We start from the raw sequence: 23,399 nt of genomic DNA, 5'->3' as shown, positions 1-23,399 counted from the left end.
GAAGCCTTGTCGGAGTAAGCCAAGTCCTGCACTATGCTGAAGATCTCCCTTGGTTTGTTTACGGCAGACATTATTTTGGTTGAGAAATAGGAGGTTTTGGCGGAAATGATTGCGATCTTATAGTCGGCGAGTGATTTCAAATAAAGGGATTTGAGTGAGGGACAATAATTTTTCCTCCAGTGCCTTTCTGCCTGTCGAGCGGACAGCTTTACATCTTTTAGGTGGTCATTAAACCACCTGTTAGACTCCGTTGGTCGCCGGACGGAGATGCGGCGCAGGGGAGCCACTGAGTCACAACCTCTAGCCAACCAGGTCCAAGTATCTACCATAAAATTCTATCGGCAGGCCGTCTAGGCCCGGGGTTTTATTCTGCGCCATCCGGTTCACTGCCCCTCTTATACTACTTTGACTGATTTACTAGACCAGATATTAAAAAGGGTACAATTATATCAGATGGTCCGGATTTGAGCCAATATTAGAGAATACTAGAAGTAAATTATTTCAAACACTTCTAAGGTGATAAGAGAGGTCAGTAGACTCATACTATAAAAAATATTTTGGTAATCAGGGCAGATATTGCAGCCAAATATTTCTTAATGCTTTTCCTAGTAGTGACTTTTTTATTGGGAAGATAAGACACCAACTGTGACACTGTAAGAGGTGTATCAAAAACTGCATGAACTTGGAGAGACTGGTATATAAGAATAGAGGGTGACCACAACGACTAGAGAAGGTTTGGGAAAGAAACTACGCTAAGGAAGCAACGGCTGCAAAGATGGTGTACAAGTTGAAACCCCACTAAGGTCCAGCTAAAGAAGAGACAAAATGCACAAAAGAGGGCCTAAGGAAAGCTGAAGTTGCCTACATGCGTACTGCTGTATGGAGATTATGAAGCTTTGGTGGTTTTTAACTGTGGCTTTTCATATGGTTTGTCTTGCAGCTGGTTCCAACAGATGAGTTATTCATTCTATTTTAGGACATATTTCTGGTAGTAGAACCCCAAATCCAACTTACAAAGGTGTATCCAAAAAGTGCTGTTAACCAAATACTAATTTACTTCTTTTGAAAGGTTTTTTTGTAGGAAAACCTTCAAATGCATTTTCCAATTAAGGGGCGTGGCCAAGATGGCAGCAGGAGTGGTCGCATAAACGTGAGCTCCGTCCTGCTCCTTCTTTCTCCTGGGAAATAGCTGGCATCCTACACCCCGCTGCACTGCTTTTGACTCCCACAGGGTTGCTGGATCGCCTTGAGCCCTTAGGGGAGACGGTCCACGCCAAAGTGAGGCAGCAGCGACACCGGAGACCAGGAGCTGCAGGACACGGCCTGCAATTTACAGGCTTCACCGGGCGTACTATCCATAGCTGGCAAGGTTTCAGATTGCAATGTGTGACATTTTTATAATTTCAGTGTAATTATGAGTGACATTTCAACAACTATCAGTGACACTTTCTCACAAGCAAAATCAAGCAATGAAGATGAGTGAAACATATACATATCAGAACTTACACCCATTTGAGCAATTTGCCGATTATAGCACAGCGCCACCTGCTATTGTTAACCTGAGGCTCAGAGTAAGTTGCATGGCTAGTCTAAGCAATTAACATTACAATACAATGAGGCATGATGGGGGTCAGGACAAGAGGCTGATTGAGGTACACATAGCCTAGCTATGTAGGCTGTATTATTACAAAAATACAAGAATTATGGAACACCGCAGCAATATACGGTGTGGGAGATCTAAAACTATTGAGGGGCCAGGGCCTATTTTAATTTCTCTTGAATCCCCACATTCTTAGGAGCTATTACCCTCCATAATCATTCACATGGTCTTCATACAAAACGGCGTACTCAGATCAAAAGACCTCCGAAAAAGAAGCCACCAGGCCCGTCGGACATTGCACCGCCGGTCCGACGAGGAGCACGCCCAATGATGAAGCATGACACCCTAACAGGTGTGTGAGGGCAACAAGATCTGAATTTGAAATTTCCCTTCTCAGATCATAGTAACTACTACTATACTTCCAAATTGGCCAATTAGAGGAACTGCTCTTACCTGTCTTTTCCTACGTAGACCACTGGGAGCATTAGAACAGGACCTCTCTAAATATCCAGCTCTCGTGTCCCCCCTCCTTGATTACATACTTGTACCAGTGTGTCATGCAGCAGGCTGAAAGACTAGTCTAGGAAGGCAAGATGGCCGCCGTGAGGTTGTGGTGAGCAGTCGCTCCAGACCTCTCTCCCAAAGATACCTGATGGTTGCTGTCTAAGGAATATATACTTCTCCATGGATTTGGCCATCTGGATACACGAAGGTCTGACCAGGATTCGCACAAAATATCCGAGCCCTAAAGCTCAAATCACCCAGTTTTTCAAAAGATTAACCAAGTGGGGGGCTCTGGTCCGGGCACATCTGTCGAGGATGCCGGCGCGGCTAACGAAAACCAACAAGGAAAAGGAGAGGGATAAAACAAAAGTGCCGCAGGATATACCGGCAAATCGGCGAGAGTCGGGTGACAGAGGCACCCATGCTGACACCAAAAGATCTAGCAATGATCCACCCTCGGGATTAAAACAGCGGAGTCTTGGGGCTACACGGAAGATAATACCCGCACAGAAGACGAGGAGACCCGAGAAATTGCCAAAACCAGAGGCACCGGAGAGCACTGAGCTATGCTTGAATTCGGACTCAGCGCTAACAGAAAGCATTGAGCGTTCGTGCTCCGGACTAGCTACAGATCATCCCACTAAAGGCATCGCTACAGGAACAAATCAAGATACAAACAAAGGAAAGGAAGCGACATTAAGGCAGCCTACCCTCAAGGAGGTGTTCATATCCAGGAAAAATCCTCAGCCGGACACGGAGCAACCCGGGAATCTGAACGTCCTCGAGGACGCAAAGGTAGACGCTACCGGCGAGGACGCATCCGTCGCTAGGCAACCCCGTCTCTCTGCAGCGGCATTCGCTAGTAGCCAGGGTGATGGAGGAGTTAACACAGAAGGTAACGCAGGAGTTACAGCGTCTAAGGTAACTCAGCCCACATTACCTAACGACAGAGGTTTGGAAAATAATAAAGGGCCCTAGCAAGAGCTTAAATCCGGATAAAGTTGGGAGTCCACATACACCCGGGGTAGGTGAAACCATGGGAATGATGGAAGCGCTCATACAGCTAGAAGCCGAAATGAGCAGCAAAAAGGAGAAAGAAACAAAGACCGATGCCACCAACCTTAATTTAGAAGGAAAATGCTCCGCTTCGGTCGCAGATAGCAAGACTACTGGGTCGGAAAAGAGAGAGGGGGCCTCAGTCGATGGGGAATGCTTTTTTTCTCTCAATGAGGACACGGATATATCCCAGACAAGCAACGACACTTCGGAGGAGGGGGAGCTAGATGGTGAAACAAGCTCTGGATCCGACTCATTTGAGCAATTTGCCGATTATAGCACAGCGCCACCTCTATTGTTAACCTGAGGCTCAGAGTAAGTTGCATGGCTAGTCTAAGCAATTAACATTACAATACAATGAGGCATGATGGGGGTCAGGACAAGAGGCTGATTGAGGTACACATAGCCTAGCTATGTAGGCTGTATTATTACAAAAATACACTGAGACACCGACTAGAAGTAATAATCCGAAAGCTGAGCGTCCGACTGCCCTGGCCAGGTTCCAGTGTGTTGCCCATGCTATGACCTATGAGTACTTGTACCAGTGTGTCATGCAGCAGGCTGTAAGACTAGTCTAAAAAACACATACGGCACAGAATTGTTTACTTTAATACATTCTAGCTATTTAGCAGAAGCATGTCCAACTGCCACCAGCCTAGGCCAGTAACCCACGCAACCGGCTGGAAGTGCATCCTTACTACCATTGGAGCACTCCCAGGGAGCTCCTCTGCCTGAACCAGCTGCGGTGTCTGTTGCTTTGTTAGAGATCATGCTTGTGTCCTCAAACTGCTTGCTTCTGCCCACTGGATACCACCATCTGCTAGCTTTCCTGGCTGCAGCTGCCTAGGACCCACGCTATTTGCGGAGCTCCTTGTGAACTTGCCTTGCCACCTGAGCCCCTGGCTAGACTTGCCATGGTTGTGCTGTAGTACTGCTCTTCAACTCTACCACGTGACCACCAAAATTAAATATGCCTGCTATGATGCCCCAGCCAGACCCCCTCTCTACACCTGGCTGTATCCCTAGTTGGGAATAACCCATACAATCATGCTCTAAGCTGCACACACTCCTGACTGTACACAACTGAATGTTGTCTGTGCCTGTGCTGGGGAGCCACACCCGATTGCTTCTGTCCTCCATGTTCGACCTCATGGGAGCCATAATGAATGCACTCTCCGCTTGTTGTAGCAGTACTAGAATTGGAATTGGAATTACATTTGTAGAGCGCGAATTGCTGCCAGGAGGCGTCCAAGCGCTAAGAATATCAGTAATCCAACCAGTGGATCCAGAAGTAGGAGGGGAGCAAGTTAGACTGAGTGAAATAAAAAGGTTTTCAGCTGTTTGCGGAAGGCCGTCAGCTTGGGGTTGGCTCTAAGATGCGGTGGCAGGGCATTCCAGGCCCTAGCTGCGTTGTAGGAGAATGTTCTGCCTCCGGATCTGGATCTTTTAATTCTGGGGGCCGTCGCCAGGAAGGTCTGACTAGAACGTAGGCTTCTTGTGGGCATGTAATGGGAGATTAGGTCCCGAGTAATCCTGGGGCCGGTATTCCAGAAGGCCTGGTGAGCTATACACATAGCTTTAAACATAACTCTCTGTCGCACCGGTAGCCAGTGGAGGGAGACCAGGCCCGCCCTCACTGACTGTCTGCGGGGGATGTCTAATAGAATGCGTGCTGCGCAGTTCTGAACTGTCTGCAGCCTTCTCAGAGTGGCTTCAGGGGCACCAAGGTATAATACATTATTAAAATCAAGGCGTGCCTGGATAAGACCTTGTACGGCCACTTGTTTGGCTTCCAGGGGGAGGAGAGGGAGAATTTTCTTTAGCATCCTCATGATGCCAAAACAGGTAGCTGAAAGTTTTGTGGACTGTATGTTAAAAGACAAAGAACTGTCCAGCCAGACTCCAAGACTCTTAATGCTATTTTTAGGAGTTGGGGGAGGTCCTAGACTGGGCGGCCACAGGGAGGTGGGGAGGCTGAGATCTGAGGAGCCTAGGAGCATGAGCTCGGTTTTGTCCCCATTCAATTTTAAACAGGACAGGGACATCCAGGTCTTTACTGCCTCTAAACACTCTCTCAGTCCACCACAAGCAGATGGATTGGCAGCCTGTGTCATGGAGACCACCAGCTGCGTGTCGTCCGCATAGGAGATGATCTTTATACCGAATGGGCGGACGACATCAGCCAGTGGCCTCATGTACAGGTTGAAGAGAGCAAGACTCAAAGAGGAGCCCTGGGGGACTCCACAATTCAGAGGTCTCCTGGTGGATACCGATTCGCCTTCAAAGACACGGAAAGACCTATTCTCTAGGAAGGACTGGAACCACGACCAGGCTTTGTCCTTAATCCCGGCTTGGGATAGGCGTTCCATCAGGGTGATATGGCTGACCGTATCAAAGGCCGCGCTGAGATCAAGGAGGATCACTGCCACTGATCCTCCATGATCAAGGATTTTCCTGGCTTCCTCTGTGACCATGAGGAGGGCGGTTTCGGTCCCATGCTTTGGCCTAAAGCCCGTCTGGGTGGGGTCCAGTAGATGGTTATCTTCCAGGAAATTTATTAACTGTGAATTAATATATTTCTCCAGGATCTTACCTGTCCAAGGGAGCAGGGAGATGGGGCGGTAGTTACTCAGGTTGGTAGAGTCCAAGGTAGGCTTCTTCAATAGGGCTCTAACCATCGCCTGTTTCCATATGGTGGGAACCGTGCCAGAGGAGATGGAGGCATTTAAACCTCCCTAATAATGGGTAGAGTGACCTGTAAGGCTGCCATTATTATGTCAGGAGGAGCTGGGTCTTCTGAGGATCCGGAATGAACTTTCCGTGCCAGGGAGTCCAGAGTGGCGAGATCCAGAGGGGGGAAGTGGGTGAGCAAAGGTTGCTGATACGTGGATGAGGGGGTGGCGAGATCTGTAAAAGGGATAGAGGAATTAGGGTTCCTAGGAGGGAAGGCAGAGTAGATAGAACTAATTTTCTGATAGAAAAACTCTGCAATATCGTCACAGTGGGTAGTGGACGTGTCCACCTGCCGGCAGGGGGCCCGTTTAGTGAGAGTGTTGATGATCCGGAAAATTTCCTTAGGCTTTGATTTGGCAGATAAAATATTCGCGGAAAAGTATGAGGCTTGTGCTGCTTTTATCATAGTTTTATATTCGCTGATGGCATTTCGGTAAAGAGTTTTATTGTCTGTGGAGTAATCAGAACGCCAACGTCTCTCCAATCGCCTGCAGAGACGTTTCTTGTCTCTCAGGGTCTCAGAATACCATGGGGAGGATTTGTGGGAGCGTTTGAGCGTAATTACCATTTTTGGTAAGACAACGTCAAGGGATTGAGTGATCCAGCTGGCGTATGCCTGGTAGGCAAGGTCGGGGTTGGCATAACTCCTAGGTGGATTTTCAGTGAGTTTGCTGGACCACTTGTCCGCCGCTAAGCGGGACCACGCTCTCATGAATCTCGTGGTGGGTGTTGGCTCAGGGTTTTTGAAAACAGTCCAGTTAATAGGGATCAAAAAATGATCTGTCCATGGCAAGGGAATCGGTGGCGTGATTGAAAGGCCGGGGCAGTTAGTGAAGACCGGATCCAACAGGTGGCCCTTCACGTGGGTGGCCGTGGGAACCCGTTGGGAGAGTTGCAGGGCTGCTAGATCCTCTGCTAAAGTCAATGCTACAGGGTCTGAGGATGATTCAAAATGAAAATTGAAGTCTCCCAACAGGATATAGTTAGAGGTGGTATTCAGACGTTCCGCCACACTAGAAGGTAAGCTGACATGGAATTGTTTCGGGGGGGCGATAAATAAGAGTGCCAGAAAGGCAACTATTAGGTGTTAATTCGATGTTGAAAGTAAGACTCTCACAGTCCGTAATGGTTTCCGAGACCACTCGGCAGTGGAGTTGTTCTTTGTAGATTATCGCCACACCTCCTCCTTTCCCTTTGGGGCGGTCTTGGCGGGAGATTCGAAAACCTGGTGGAATGGCTGCTATGACCGCGTGATCGGCCTCAGGAGATAGCCAGGTTTCTGTGAGGAACAATATGTCTGGTGTGTGTTCCTCTATTAGCAACGCAATTTCGGTCGCATGTTTTGGGAGGGAACGACAGTTCAATAACATCATACAAAAGTTGTGGAGAGGTTCCGAATTACATGTGGGTCTGAAGGAGTGGGAGCAATCCGGGCATGTGGTCGGCAAGGTATCAGCTTGGTAGCCGTTTCGACTACAGTTCCTGTTGAGTATCCTAAGACTGTGAAGAGTGTCAGCACTATAGGTGATGGGACCTGAGGACTGAGAGGCAGGAGGACTGGCCCTAGGCCCGGACTCGGCGCGGACGAGCGCAGACGAGCTTGCCTTATGCGCGCCTTCGGCGCGCAATCGTCGCGCCCGCTGCGCTCGTCCGCTGCGCCTCCGGTGCATACACATTATTATAAGGCCGGGAGGGGGGTATGGCCTCGAGGGGGGCGTGTCCCTCGCTACGGCGTGGCCGATGGCGCCTGCCAAGACTCCCTCAAGCTCTCAGCGTTAGGACCGCTGCTGGGCGCTATCAGGCAGGGAGCAGGAGGCAGCAGGGGGACAACCAAGACAACAACAATTGCAGGTAAATTTTTTAAAATCAAGCATGTGAAAAATAGCGCTAGAACTAACTCCCGGCTGAGCCTCAGGAGGAATACGGTAAACTGACGCGCTCGTAAGTCAGCGGTCAAATATACCCAGTGCAGGGGGGCGTGGCCTCGAGGGGGGCGTGTCCCTCGCTACAGCGTGGCCGATGGCGCCTGCCCAGACTCCCACAAGCTCTCAGCGTTAGGACCGCTGCTGGACACTATCAGGCAGGGAGCAGGAGGCAGCAGGGGGACAACCAAGACAACAACAATTGCAGGTAAAAATTTTAAAATCAAGCATGTGCAAAATAGCGCTAGAACTAACTCCCGGCTGAGCCTCAGGAGGAATACGGTAAACTGACGCGCTCGTAAGTCAGCGGTCAAATATACCCAGTGCAGGGGGGCGTGGCCTCGAGGGGGGCGTGTCCCTCGCTACGGCGAGGCCGATGGCGCCTGCCAAGACTCCCGCAAGCTCTCAGCGTTAGGACCGCTGCTGGGCGCTATCAGGCAGGGAGCAGGAGGCAGCAGGGGGACAACCAAGACAACAACAATTGCAAATACGTTGTGCGCTCTCCTAAGATTAAATGAATTTCATTGTGTTATTCAGACTCACAACTAGTGGCTGGTACCTTACAGTGTTCGTTCTGGCCTTATTCTGCCCCCCGGCTGAGGCAGCGTGACTCTGCACCGGAGATGGCCAGCCCTCACCGCCATCTCTTGACTGCATGTTTCCTCGTTTCGGCCGGCTCGGCTGCCGGAAATAATTTGCCTTTTTTTGGTTGGTTGGTCATTGAACCTGGGTAGACGGATTTTTCAGATCTACCTCCTTGCGATGCAGGGGCACACACCAAAGATCTCCTTCATTCAATTATAAGAAAATCCCTGGACACGGAGTCTCGATCCAGTACCCGTGTTTACTTACCGAATTTCATAAATAGCAGCCACTGCACTGCGCGTGCAGTCACCTCCCTAGATCTCTCCGCTCCAATCACAGGCGGAATACATCATCTTCCTTATCCTGCAGCATTGACTGCGCTCTGCATCCAATTGCTTGCCAGCCCCTCACCCCGATACACACAAAGGGCACCTGGCCGGGACCCTTGTGAGTATCTTTTATTTCTTCTTTCACTCAACCAGTGTATCACATTCTTCACGTGGCTGCACAATCACATTTCAGATGTCCCTACATCCATAGGTCCTGAAGAGACCCTGTACTGCGTTGAAGGGTCAAAACGTCATCAACAACCTAGCAAAACAAACCAATTTAATCAGTCCCGATCATTGTACACAGTGGCTGTGATCATTGTATAATTGCTTATGGTCGTTTTTTATGGAAACCAAGTCACATCTGTCACCAATTTATAAGTTTTATGCTTTACTTTTGGTTCCAGTTTCACATGGGACACCTAGCACTATTATGTCTTTTCTTTTATGTATAAATTTATATATTTTTTGACATATAAAAGCAATATTGGATATACAGCTATCTGTGTCCTGGCTAGCCTCTCTTTCGGACGTCCCCGTAACCCTTTAAAAACTGCGATTGTGCATATTATCAAGACCGTTTTCATTGCCCCGCAAGACCGCTGTTTCTGTTACAAACCTAATTACCCTGGTTCCTAGCAAGTAGGGTCTCCCTTGTTCTTGTTTTCAGGGGAAATAATTCGCCAGCGGGTGGCGTGACCATTTAGTTCCTGTGCCGGCCCCACAGCGCGATTGGCCTGGCTTGGCAGAACAGGTTTTAGTGAGGTGCGAACTGCAGTGTGCTGCGGGGCCGATCACCACGATTTCGCGGCTGCCCGCAAACCAGTGAGTGAGACTGAGCAGCAGTGCCAGTCCGCAGCAGAGTGAGTCCTCGTAACATTTAATAAACTCCCCGTGCTCTCTGGAAGCAGGACGTGTCAGCACAACCTCCTGCGGCGCTACGGCCAGTCTGAGACTGTGTCCCTCACTGAACCTGGGTTGGCCTATGACATCCCTTAGGCTGTCTAGTGACTCATAGCCCTGCTGTGCGCGTGTATCAAAAAAGATATATTGTAGCAGCACTGTCAGCCATTGTGAGGCTGACCCTGAGATGCTAGGAGGGCGCCCAAGCCTACGAGTGCAGCCCGCACAAGCACTGACGCGTGCTGCCAGCCGCCACAAACTGTTTGCATCGTGTGACAGCTGTGAGACTATGCATTATGCGTGACAATGCATTTCAGCAGGGTGATGTTGAGCACCACAATGAAATGCGTTAGCCTGATGCCTGATGCGTGGTACTTAGCAGGACTGACTATCGGAGGCCCAGACTTCCAGGGGTGGCTTCGAGCTACAGAGAGACCTGTGGAGCTGAGGTCTGGAGTATGGAGACGCCTGCAAAACCAGATTGCCCCTAGAAGAAGTATCATGATCTAGGCAGCGCAATTGGCTCCCTCCACCCCCCCCCCCCTGGTTTTTGATCAGACTGACGCTGCCACCAGTGGGGCAAGGGGCCTGTCTGGGCCCAGCAGGCTGCAATGAGCGAGTGAATGTCTACTCCCGGATCGACAGCTCAGGGGAGTTTGAGTGTAGACACACCCCAGGGAACAGGGACCCCCAGCGAGTGCTGTTTAATCGACAGAGTAGTGCTGCCCAGCCCCTCCCCACTCTTCAATGCCCACTATTATGATTACTGTTGCCATTGCCTGCGCCTGTTGAGCTGTGTGCACTGCACTTGTACTGTGAAAGAAAGGCACAGACACTGAACACATTGCTGCTGTGAGACCCAGCTGCACATCTCGGGGGCAAAGCAGGCCACGCTCTGGTGCAGTAAGCGACCCCTCCCACCCCTTCATCTACAAGGGCCGGACCTGAGAGACTAGCACTGCATGGAGGATTTGCAGGCCAACACCCCCCACCCCTTACAGCCCTGGGACAGGTTTGATCCGGTGTCCGGGCTGGTACTCGATGAGCCCGCTCAGCTGAAAAGAATGTAGACGTCCTACCTCCCAGGACTGTGTGAGTCGGCCATTGTTCTAGATACATGTTAATGCTCAGGCCTTCAATCTTATCGGGTAGGCCGACCACCCAGATGTTGTTCCATCTCAATCACCCCTCTGCATCTTTGGCCCTTCGCTTCAATATGTCCAACTGTCGCTGCAAAGCGGCCAGCTCAGCCTGCGTGTCCGATACAACGGGTTGCACCTCCTTTATGGTCACATCGTGGGTGGTTTATCTGGTCATCATTATATTATGTTCCTCACGCATGTGACCCATGTCGGCAATCAAAGTGTCTAGTTTAGGTTCCATTGCTGCATTTAAGCCTTGCGCAGCTGCTAACAGTTCTACAAACTTGGCATTAGTGTCCTGTAACCCATGATCAGCACTGGGGGGCTGCCCCATCAGGGGTGTCCCCATCTCGGATAAGGTGGGAACCTGCTGGGCATCCCCAGGATGGATCCTTTAGGGTGCACCATAATGACAGAAAAGGTGGTGGTGTGCATTGGTAACCCCCTCCACACCGTGGTAGCAATGCGAAACGGGTGTCTCAGGCGTGCCCTGTCAAATGCAGTCCAGTAATAAACAAGTGCACCTCCCACAAGCGGCTCCCCAGAGAAGGAGACCTCGCCTATGGTGTAGTTGGGCACAGACTTCCAGCCGTCTGTGGGGTGGGCTGGTACCTCCTCAGTCTCGTAGGACGAGATGTGTCTTCTATATTAAAGAAAGGGGGGGAGGGTAGGTGATAAAGCAATGACTGAGTCACAGTCTCTTCCGTCACCCTGCAGTGCCTGGAAATGCCTCGCCCTACTGTCCACACTGAAAGGGGGGGCCTACCGACCGATGTAAGAAATCTCCCAGCAACAACACAAACAGAGATCAGGTGAGTCGCCTACTGACATGGCTGCTACGTTCAGAATTGCCCAGATTTCCTATCACCGCTACCCAACAGCAGTCAGGGGGGTTAATAAACACGCAGGAGGCTATCAATGGGGAATTTTGAGAATTATTACCGGGGTCTGTACAGAGAGCCCTCTGAGATACATCCAGATGTGCTTACTACATATATGATACATGTTTATATCTCTCACGTTGATCCCCTCTAGGCCAAGGAATTAGATAGTTCACTCATATTGGAAGAGGCGATCACCCAGATTGCCCGAGGGAAGGTTCCAGGTATCGACGGGTTCCGATTTAATTTTATGCCCATTACAGTACTCGATTGGTCCCGTGCCTCCTTCAGGTGTATGAATGTGCGTTGGCTAGTGGGACCTTGCCGACTTCTGTGAGGGAAGCGGTGATTGAAGTCCCTCACAAACCAGGGCAATATCCCCTAATTGTGACATTCTATCAACCCCTGTCTCTCCTGAATCCGGATTACAAGGTTCTTGGTAAGGTCCCGGCTACCCATCTCACTACAATAGTCCCCTCCTTACTGCATTCTGACCAAAAAGGTTTTATACCCGGGCGCAATGCTTTCATTAACTTGCAGAAGCTGTTCCATTTTATGAACTGGGCAAGATGCACTGGGCCACCTCACTTGACATAGAGAAGGCATTTGACACCTTGGGTTGGCCTTACTTTATGGCAGTTCATGGTCCTCCACTCTTGAGCTGGGTAGCGTTACTGTACAATACTCCAATTGCCAGGGTGCGAACAGGGGACGTAAGAACTGCTTCATTCCTGGTGGCTAGAGGTACACGACAGAGCTGCCCCCTCTCACCGCTACTGTTCGCCTTGGTAGTGGAGCCCTTGGCATGCAAGCTTTGGGATTAGGTGCAATAGTTGGGTCTACTGGGGCTTCAACAGCCCCAAATATTATGCAGACGACTGATTGATTTATTTGAGACCTGGCCCTACGATACTGCCAGACGTCATGGCTCTGCTGACTACATTTGGAGCTATGCCTTGCCTCCATGTTAACGGGGATAAATCCTGTTCATTCCTGCTGTTGCCTATTCCTGAGGACCGTCTGGATACAATGAAACGTACAGAACTGAACTGGCAGTTTGACTCTGTAGGAAGGTAGGATCCTTCTAGCATAGTTACCCCCACTTTATGCCTGGTGTCAGTGTGTTTTTGACCTAGTCTGCTGGGATCCTGCTAATCAGGACACCAGCAACGGTGCTTTCTCCCCTAAATTGACATGGTAAGTACTTTTGTTCCTTCACAATTGGCTACTGGTGTACCCTTGTAAGTCCCTAGTATATGGTACTAATATACCCAGGGCATAGCTACACCAGGGGTTTTCCATGGGCTGGAGCATGTATTTTGCATCCATGGGAGTCCACTTAAACTGTGACTACAGGCATACCCTTGCAGCCTGTGTGAGTTGGTGCTTGCACCTCTCACAACAGATATGTTTCCTTATATCGGAGGTCACTACGCTTAAACCCTGTAACTCACCCTTATGGAAGGCTCTCCAGTCCTGAGAGCAGGGTGCTTGGTTATAAGTGTGAGGGTGCCCCTGCATGAGCAGGACACCCCTACAAACCCAGAGTTGATTCTCCAGGCTTTGAAAGTGCAGTCAGCCATTTTTAGACATATAGTGGACATCAGACATTACGAGATGTCTAACTATATAGTGGCTGCACTGAACCTGGTGAAGTTTGGTTTCAAACGTGTTGGAATCATACTGAAACACCGATTCCAGTGTTGAAAGTATGATCCCATGTACTGGGGGTTCCTTAGGGCCCCCCAGCACTCCCAGTAACAGCCTTTCAGGGTCTGTCAGCAAGCTAGTGCTGCTGCCGACCACAGACACGATTCTGCCCTCCTGCTGCTGAGCTGAGCTAGAGTAGGGTAAGGTAGAACAATAGGTTTCCTATCATAAGGGAGGTGTGACCACCTCCCAGACAGGGCTTAATATATTGGGCTGGGGTGGGGGCGCATGCCAGCACCACCAGACTGCTTTGAAGGGCACATTTGGTGCCATCCTTGCATAATCCACTTTGGACCAGTTAGGAACCCTTGGTTCCCGCTCTGGCGTGAAAATGGACAAAGGACATGGGAGTATCGTCCCCTCAAGTCCAGCCCCTCCTCTGGGAGGGACTCTGGAGTTGTTCCAACCCTTCCCTTAGGGTTCTTAAGGGCCTACCTGTGGGTGGGTCCTTAGATTCGTTGTGGGACAAGACTCAACCCTGAAACTACATCGCTCTTTACTTGTCTGGACACTTGGACTTCGTTGGACTTTGACTGGAACCGAGACTGCAGCTCCTGGTCTCGCTGTTCAAGTAGTCTTCATCGTCTGTGTCTCTGCTTCCTCAACAGACCTGTGGGCATCAAGGACACCCTAAGAAATCTCCCTTGGAGTGATGGAGTCACTCCCCTGCATCTGCAGGCACCGCAACAAAGCTGACTGGTCTGCTGCACTTGTCGGCCTATGGACTTCCCAAGGCTCAGCAACACAGGTGGCGATTCTGCACCTCCCTCAAGGCCTTACCAGTCCTCTCTGCAATTTCGAGGCCAGTATCCCTCGGAGTCACTGGGACGAAATCCCTGTGCACTGCGTTGACTTGACATTGCCAAGGCGTGTTGGCTCTGCACTCCAGACATCTTTGGGATTCAAGAAGCTCCAGCACATCTTCCCTCCAAGATCAGCGCCCTCACGGCATCCTCTGCACCGTGGACCTCCATCTTTGGTGAGCTGCTCAAGGTCTTCTTGCAACTCCTGTGCTTTGTTTTTTCTTTCAAACAGATATTTATTGTTTACAAAATGAGAGTAGGATCCACATGCAGCAATGCACAATTAGACAATAAAACATATACAATGTTAGTCATCTTCTGGTCAGGGTTATCCCTCCCTCGATCCGGCTTGATGTGAACAAGTATTATTCAGTCATGAATCTCGAGGATCTTCTCTTGCTTCAGTGGGCTCCCCTGCTTGCTTGGGCCTGCTCCGACTCTCCTGCTGTTGAGTAAGTCTCTTGGACCGTGCTGGTCCCAACCTTGCTCCTTTTTCATCTGCAACACCGGTTGCAGCTAAGCTACCAAGGCTTGTTGGTGATCCTGCCTGGCACCAACCACCTAGACATCGACATCCGACGTGGGACAGCTCGTGCACGGCTCCTAGTCTTCCTCAAAGTCGCCTGGTCCTCACAGCTGCAGCGACAAGGTCACCGTCGACTCCTCAGAACCTCCGGACATCAGTGAGCGTTGTGTCTCTGTGCCTCCTGTTCACGTCCAAGTGGTATAGAATCTGTTCCCTCTGCTTGCAGGTTCTTTACTTCCATAATCCACTCTTGGGTTCCACCGGACTCCTTCGCAGTCTTCTCCAGAGGCAGCTTCTCCGGAGTCTCCTATTGCTGTCTACGCCAGGTTCCGACGTCACTTCACCCCTATGCACCCAGCTTCCCTGGTGCAGGTAACCTGGTTCCTGGGGCATCCACTGGTGGGGTGGCTCTCCAACCTTCTGTCTTTCAAAGGCTTTCCTCAGGGTCCTCCGGGAAGGGTCCTTCTCTAAAACTGCAACCGCAACTTCTTCATTGACTTCTATTGAGCACGTTGCTGTGTTTCCACTCTGCAAACCGCCTCAGTGGGGTTCCTCAGCACTTTGGGTGGTTCTTTGTGTCCCCCAGCTCCTCTGGGTCTTCTGGTCCAAGTACTGTCCTCCGTTGCAGTTCGTTTTGCACTTTCTTAATATATGGTTGGGTCTCCCCCTGGAGACCACTGTATTTTGTGCTGCTTACCTGATTGCTTTTGAAGTATTCTTGTGCATTGTGCTGATATCTCCGGATAGGAGATATACCAATGTGACAGTGTGTTGTAATAAATAGGCTTATTTTTGCTAAACAATGTGTGGTCTCTTTTTCATCTAATCTACACTACAGATTAAACTGGTAAAACAAGCTGCTTTACGCTCCTTCAAGATAAGCCTGAAGGCTGCTCTCCACAGCTGCCAAAGTTATCAAAGACCACTAAAATCACCATAAGGGTTGTCTGGATTAGTGCAAGATGCATCACTTAAATAAGTGTGCACCATATACTAAACCAGCCTCCTACATACTAAATATCTGAGAGTGCAGGTGTACAATGATCCACATGATTTGCTAGCGGGGAACCTAGGGAAGGCGGTGACTTCTATTCGCTTCTCCCTCCATTTTTGGGCCAAACTACCCTTGTCTTCAATTGGCATTGCCAAAATGCTATTTTTTTTAGCAGCCCTACCATTGACTATCCATAAAGCCTTCTTCCTGGATCTAAGAACGGTGTTGACGGAATTTGATTTGGGGCAATGGCAGGAGATGGGTTGCTCTACATAAACTATTTGCTTTCTTGGATGAAGGTGGCATCAGAGCCCCGGATTACGAATCGTACAATACTGCAGCACAACTGCAGTGGCTGATGCGGATTGCAGAAGAACAGTCTCTAGAATGTTCTGGCATTTTGGATAAGCTGGCGGGGAGACCACTGTTTCATAGGCTTTTTGACACTACCCCTCCTCGGTACACGGATAGTGTGCTGCTACGTACAGGGCTATACGTCTGGAAACGATATGTCAGAGATGGGCAGCGCCATTTGCCTTATGCGCCCAGTCTACCGATTTGGGTCATACCAGAATGCACAGGCTTGAGGACCACGCATCTGGTTTGGGATTGGGAAGCAGCAGGAATCATAATTTGGGCTGATGTGGTGACCAAGGAGGGTTTCTGTGCTTTCGATGTTTTGGCGTTAGATCATGGACTAGGTCCCGAGCAGTTCTTACTGTATTTGGCCGTGCAGAATGTGATGCGTAAGACCTGGGGATCCGATCGAGAGCAACCCCCCACGAGGTCACTCGATGAAGTGGCTTTAACAGGGGGGAACACTACAAGGGCCATCACACATCTATACTATGCGTTGCGGAGTAGACCAACTGCAGAACAAGCACGGTTACGAGATTAGTGTAAATTGGCGCTTGAGACTGATATCACAGACAAACAGTGGGACCAAAGCTTGCAATCGGTCAAACAGGGGACATGAAACGCACAGTTTTGACTAATACAATTTCACTTCCTGCATCATGCAAATCGCACCCCACATAGGATTAGCAACATGTGGTGCTTGTAACGTATGTCCGAGGTGCAGATCCACTGATGTGGACTTCCGTCACACGGTGCAGTTCTGCATATTAATTCGCCTCTTTTGGGAACGGGTGTATCAGGTGATTATCAGCGGTGATAAATAATTTGTTTCCGCTGGACCCGCTTAGATACTTCCTTGACATGGGACTTATCACCAAGAAGAACAAGGGTTTGTTGAGATTCCAGAACTTAACACTCATTTTAGCTAAACAGTGTATTACTATGGCTTGGAAGTCAACTGTGGCGCCCCCACTGAAATGTTGGTGGGCAGACATGCTCCGTTGGGCGCTTGCTGAATGAATATCGGTGCACAAGGGGAGAGGGGATGGATCCACTGGAATGGAACAACTTGAGCGATTAACCTTTACTCTGAGAGATAATGCTTAGGCAGGGGTTTTCCCCTCTTGGTAATCTCCGCTGGGCCCCTTACCACGGTTGGTAAACTAGATGGGCAGGGGTTGGACCCCGCTTCTAGGATGTCCTTGGGGGTATGATGATAGAGATTTTGGCATCTGTTGTGAGGCACAGTACTAAATATTCAGATATTCACTGGAACTGGTTTACTCTTGGATAGGGCACTGATCGGACATACATGGGTTGAGGTGGGGGGTGTTATCTCATTGTTATGGGTACTTGATAAAGCTTGAGTTCGAATGTGAATGCACTTGCGGCATCTGTTGCAATGTACACAGACACGGCACACAGGAACAAACATCATACTTTCAAGCCTCTGCTGGCAAATGCTTTGTCTTTGCTGGATCAAGCATTTTGGCCCATCTGACCGTGGGGTTTTGCCGAATATGGGGGATATTTCCAATGAACATGGATCCGGTGGCTGATTGGTCTCATGTGACTGTGCTATCTAGGACCTCCTGCCTCAACAACAGTGTGAAGTTACTGTAAGCCATATGTGTTTGTACCCATGTATCAACAATATATAAAATGTAATAAAGATATATATATTTTTTTTAATGCACTTTCTAATTATATGATCAAATACTTTAAAAAACAATGATAAAACAGTGCATTAAAGTGCATCTTCCACATCCTTGTTGACAACCTCTATCTGGAAGGTAAGCTAACCCTCTCTTAACAACTGTCCTTTAAGCAATTCTTAAAATTACTAGGGCCATTGTCCTTATCACTATGGTGCTCCCCATTCTTCTCCCATAAAATAAATCTTTGTGACACTAGTGATTTTAGGAAGCAAGATATGCCCTTGCACTTGAATAAGAAGCATGATTTGTTTGCAACTTGCACAGTACTAATAAAATGTGTTAAGTAAATAATTTCTCATGATAGTGCATATAGTAAAAAGTATGTTTCTTATTAGAGTAGTGGTACAATAAAACATTTGGGTAGGGAGAATTACTACTCATATTTAGTGGGTAACCAATCTTGGAATATATAATTTAAAGTACAAATACGTTTGTATCAAAATATTCTCTTTAGCAAAGGATTTGGTGGCTCTATAGTTTGGCAGAGGCTTTGGGGCACATGCACGACCCTTTCATTTTGCGACACCAAGCTGCGAGTCGCAAAATGAAATTCACTAATGTGTCTCAGACACATTAGCGATTCCTAACTGGGTCGCATATGACCTGCCTCATCAATATTCATGAGGCAGGTCGCAATTTGCTACCCATTGGGAAGGGGCAATAACATATGGATGGTGGCCTGCTGGGGTCAGCAAACAACCATATTTGTGTTTGCTTTTAAATAAAGCAACTTAAAAGAAAATGCAGCCCATTTTCCTTAAACGAAAACAGAATGCGTTTCAAAAATAAAAATAAAACCTTTTGGTTTCATTTTTGAAGAGTAGGCAGTGGTCCGTGGGACAAAAAACAATCTTACTTGCCCTTGCGACTCGCTATTAGGAAGGGATGCCCTTGGTACGCCCCTTCCTAATAGCCACTCACAAACCCTATTACCGACTCACAAAATTGGGTTGGGATATTGCAAAAGCCATTTTAGTGGTCACAAACGGGCATATTCTCTGTTTGCGACAATTAAAAACGGTCGTACATGTGCCCCTCAGATACATTTAACTATGAGGTCTTGCGGTTCAAATCTAGTTCAAGAGAGTAATGAATTAAAAACATTACTATAGCACAACTGTCCATTCCAAAATGAGGCGGCACCCTCACTAACGTTTATGCTACCAAGAAGAACCTACCTGTGGCTGGAAGTCAATTGGTTCTAGGCCCCGACATTCAAACTCGACAATAGTCTTAAATCTTTCATTGTCTTCAGCCTAAAAAGTAACATTGAGATTTTATTGAAATGTTTACATATCAGATAACGATCCCTGGCATGAGACACTGCTATTCAAAGCAAAACAATCAATATGCTGTTCTTGCCAAAAAACAGTGTATCATCAAATATTATGACTCATCAGCCAAAACAACCCTATTTGTCATAGAAATAAAATTTCAAGTGTAAATTCAATTCTTTAGCCTATATCATGATCCACAAGAATGAATAAACACAGATTGTTTGCAAATGATTAAGATCAGTTCCACTTTACCACAAGTGGGGGCGGGGGGGGGGTGGGGTGGGGAGTGGGGAGCTCTTGAAAATACCCAGGTTTTATCCTTCATAAATTATTCTACTACTCAAAAGAATTACCTTTTAAATTCTCTAGCAATACATTTCTAAGGCTTTCTTAGTTCTATCATTCCCACGCAGACTTAAGAGAGAAAATAGGGGATTTTGGCTAGTGCAGAACATGCCTCATCTGCTCTCCTTTGGTAACTTGAAACCATAGATTATAAATAAAAATGTTTCTTCCATGTTAGTTCACATTTGAAAGACAACTTGTGATATTGGCAAAATCGGGTCTCCTACTCCATTTCAGTCCACTTACATTTTAATGGGAAAATTCTAGGAGGCAATGACCATTTTATATTACAAATAAAATATTCACATGATGCATAAATAAGCAATCAGGGGGGGCGTGGCTTGGACGCCAAAGAAGATGGCCGCCGGATCGCGGAGCTCCTCACTGACGTGAAGACCGGAGCTTTCACCAGGCATCCTTTCTCTAACCTCGGGATGATGCTGACGCTGGCAAGATGATATGAATCATAGCGCTTTCATGTGAACTCATTTTCGACCTTCAGGGTGAGCTGTTTCACTCTCTTTCAGCGCACTTTCGTTCGCGCTCGTTTCTGTGGCCGCCATTTTGTTTTTTATCTCGGCGCAGAATGTTATCACCTCAGATTTGACTCGAGGTCATGGCTTTTTTATTTTCTACCTATGCAAGGTCGCTCTCTTTGCTTTTCTGAGCATTTGCTGTTTATAAACAACCTGTGCAACATACTTTTCCAAGCCCTTTTTGCCTCATTTCTTTCCTTTTTTACACTGACTTTCATCATTTTTGGCTGGACTTCTGCATTTAAACATTTGTGTATCCACATTTCTCCACACGTTTGCATCTTATTGTGTGGTTTTAATATGGCAAAAGCACGTGCACTCCGTACTAGCTCTACTCTGGGTGACAACGCTACAATGAGTGATTCTAATCCCTTCAGTGTATTACAAGACAGTACGGAAGACCCTGAGCCTACGCAGTTCAATGCCGCTACTACTCAGCCCAACTTACCTCGTGGTAACACTAAACAATTGCCTAAAAATTCATCTACCACTTCTACAAAACGTGTTAAAAAAGATCCACCGTCTCCAACAGGCTCTACAACGATGTTATCCATGGAACTTCTTCTTCAGGAAATTCGCGCACTTAAACCTCATATGGAAGAGACCAACATTCGTCTCCAAAACCTTGAGGATAAATGGTTTCAAATGGAGCAACAGTCCTCTCTGCTTTCTCAACGGGTTGATTCTATTCAGTCTGTCACGTCTCAAATACCTCCATTACAGCTAGAGGTCGCTCATCTCAAGACTCAGATTGAGAATTTGGAAAATCGAAATAGGCGTAACAACCTACGCATTTATGGCCTTGTGGAAGGAATTGAGGGATCCGATGCGCCTTCATTCTTTCAGTCTTTTTTACCAACCCTGCTGGACATTCCTGAATCTCCAAAATTGAACATTCAAAGAGCTCATCGACTAGGCCCAAACTCTAAGTTTGCTTCCTCTACTTCCAAGCCTCGTGGTGTCATTCTTTATTTTTTAGAATACACAGACTTACTTAAAGTTCTTCATGCAGCCAAAAGTAAAGGGAGAGTGTCCTGGCAGGGTAACAACTTATTTTTTGCTCAGGACTATGCGAAAGCAACTGCTGACCGTCGGAAACAATTTTTGGATATGAGACCTGCACTACGGAATCTCAATGCGCGTTATGGCCTGTTTCACCCATGTCTTATGAAAGTCACCCTTAACAACAAAACCACGTCCTATGAAGACCCAGCACGTCTACAAGCCTTTCTTGACTCTTGTATTGAAGGCAACATGGAAATTCCTTGTACTTCAAAGACCTGAAGATATTCAAGGCTTATATCTTATGCCTTTATAACTAAGCGATTGTTTTATCTTTTTTTTTTTTTTTTTAAATGCTTTATCTTTTCTAAATGCTGGTGGCTTATATTAATTTTTGTTCTTCTGTTTCTTGTCATTGTATGTGATCATAAGTCTCGTATATCCTTTGTAATTGGTCTTCCTCTCCCCCTTTTTCTTTATTGTAGAAGCAGCAAGGTATCGTCGTCCTTCCGTGATCGTATCTCCAATGCCTGGATGATGTCTTCGTTTTCCGTTCTGTATCGGGGTACCCCGCGTTTGGTGTGCTGTTTTCCTCATGGGCTTCCACCATCCCCATTTGTCCATGTCTTTTTGTGGTATGTGTTTTATTTATTCTTTTATCTTGTTCTTCTCTAGTTTTATCCTCCTTGTCTTTCCCCCTTTCTCTTTTGTTTTTGCCCTCGCTTCCCTATCCTGTTCTCTATGTTGGGCTCTCTGTTATTTCTTTCATATCTTGTATCTCTTACCTCAGTCCTGCCTCTTCTCCTTCTTTCTTTTTTCTACTGGCATTCTCGTAATAATCTATAACTTCCTCTCTTGTTCTTCCTTTCCTCATTCTACTTTATTCCTTAACTTCTCAGTTTCTATCTTATACATTTACCTCTTTCTTTGGTGTTATAACTTCTCTTTTTCTTGTTTAAATATGTCTAGCTTTTATCAACAGTTTTTTATGATACTTCCTTTTGGTATTAATTTAACGTGCATTGTACAGTTAGTACACATTACATATGATTGTCTCTACGATAATTGAAGAGTTATTATTTATATTTTAGATGACTTTGAATATTGTATCGTGGAATGTCAAAGGCTTGGGTTCTCCCATTAAACGCCAAAGGGTGTTATCTCATATTGCTACTCTAAAAGGAGATATTGCGTTATTGCAAGAAACTCATATAACTGAAGGTGAATTATCTAAACTGCGTCGTCAATGGGTAGGCCATGTATATGCTTCGCCTGGCTCAGGGAAACGAAATGGTGTGACTATACTATGTCACAAACGTTTAGACATTCAACTTGTGAAGCAAGAAAATGACTCTGAGGGTAGGTGGGTTGTTGTATCATTATTGATTAACAAAATTCCCTTAACTATTTTCAATATTTATGCCCCCACAACTTTGGACAAAACGTTTTGGCCTCACCTTCTTTCGTCTTTAATGCAATATACGGATGATTACTTGATATTGGGCGGAGATTGTAATATGATTTTAGACCCCTTTTTAGACAGGCGATCCAAATCCCGATTTTCTCCTTCTTCCATGCACAACCAGTTCACGTCCACTATTCAACAAAGATCTCTAGTAGACTCCTGGAGACTTTGTCATCCTACAACCCAGGAATACACATACTTTTCCCCGGCACACTCCTCCCAATCCCGAATTGATTATATTTTTATTTCCAAATCTCTCACACAACATATTTCCCATTCGGACATAGGATCCATTCTAATTTCAGACCATGCACCAGTTATTTTAAGCTTAGATCTACTTCCCCCCAACAAAGGCACTAAACGTTGGAGATTTAATAACTCTCTATTATTAGACCCCAAATTTTCATCATCATTTTTGGAATTTGCAACCATATTCTTTGCTGAAAATGACACTCCCCTTACATCCCCCCAACTCATTTGGGACACTTTTAAAGCTGCCTCAAGAGACTTCATTATTTCATTCGTGTCCCGTAAGCGTCGAGCATCTATGCAATCTATTCAAACACTTAATTCACAAATTAAGAAATTGGAGCATTCTTATTATATAACAGAAAATCAATCTACGCTGAATGATCTTATTAAAGCCAAACTCTCTTTTAATAAACTCTCTACAGAATTTGCAAACCTAATTCTTTTAAAATCCAGTGCTAAATACTATAACGCTCAGAATAAATCTGGCAATTTACTTGCCAATTATCTTAAGGTCAAAAAAGAGCGCACAAAGATCGATTCTATTGTAACCTCTAATAACACAACTGTCCATATAGATAAAGATATTCTCTCAGAATTTGTCAATTTCTATCAAACGCTCTATACTCCTGAGTTTTCGCCCTCTTTGACGGACATTTCTCATTACTTATCCTCTATCCCCTCCCCGTCTCCCCCGGATGTTGATTTCTCCGCTTTGGACTCAGATATTCTCCCCAGTGATATTCTTAAAGCTATTCATTC

The 23,399-nt window shown here is 47.0% G+C and overlaps 1 protein-coding gene across 4 annotated transcripts in view; it reads right to left on the bottom strand.

Moving 5' to 3' along the window:
* Positions 1–23,399, bottom strand: part of LOC146834952 (CXXC motif containing zinc binding protein-like) — an 84,342-nt gene that overhangs the window by 26,103 nt on the left and 34,840 nt on the right. For 3 of the 4 annotated variants that reach the window (XR_014960673.1, XM_085602591.1, XM_085602593.1), the window contains one exon: positions 18,942–19,019. The exons of the other annotated variant lie outside the window; for it this stretch is intronic. Coding sequence is in view for 2 of the 3 variants with exons in the window: in XM_085602591.1 (XP_085458717.1) it covers positions 18,942–19,019 (78 nt within the window). In the remaining variant the exon portion in view is untranslated. The remainder of the gene's footprint in view (positions 1–18,941; positions 19,020–23,399) is intronic. 4 annotated transcript variants of the gene reach the window in all.

Source organism: Triturus cristatus, chromosome 4_2 (genome assembly GCF_964204655.1).
Source record: "Triturus cristatus chromosome 4_2, aTriCri1.1, whole genome shotgun sequence".
NCBI classification, from domain to species: Eukaryota; Metazoa; Chordata; class Amphibia; order Caudata; family Salamandridae; genus Triturus; species Triturus cristatus.
The sequence above is the reverse complement of the archived record's forward strand: the minus strand, read 5'-3'. Positions and strand labels throughout refer to the sequence as shown.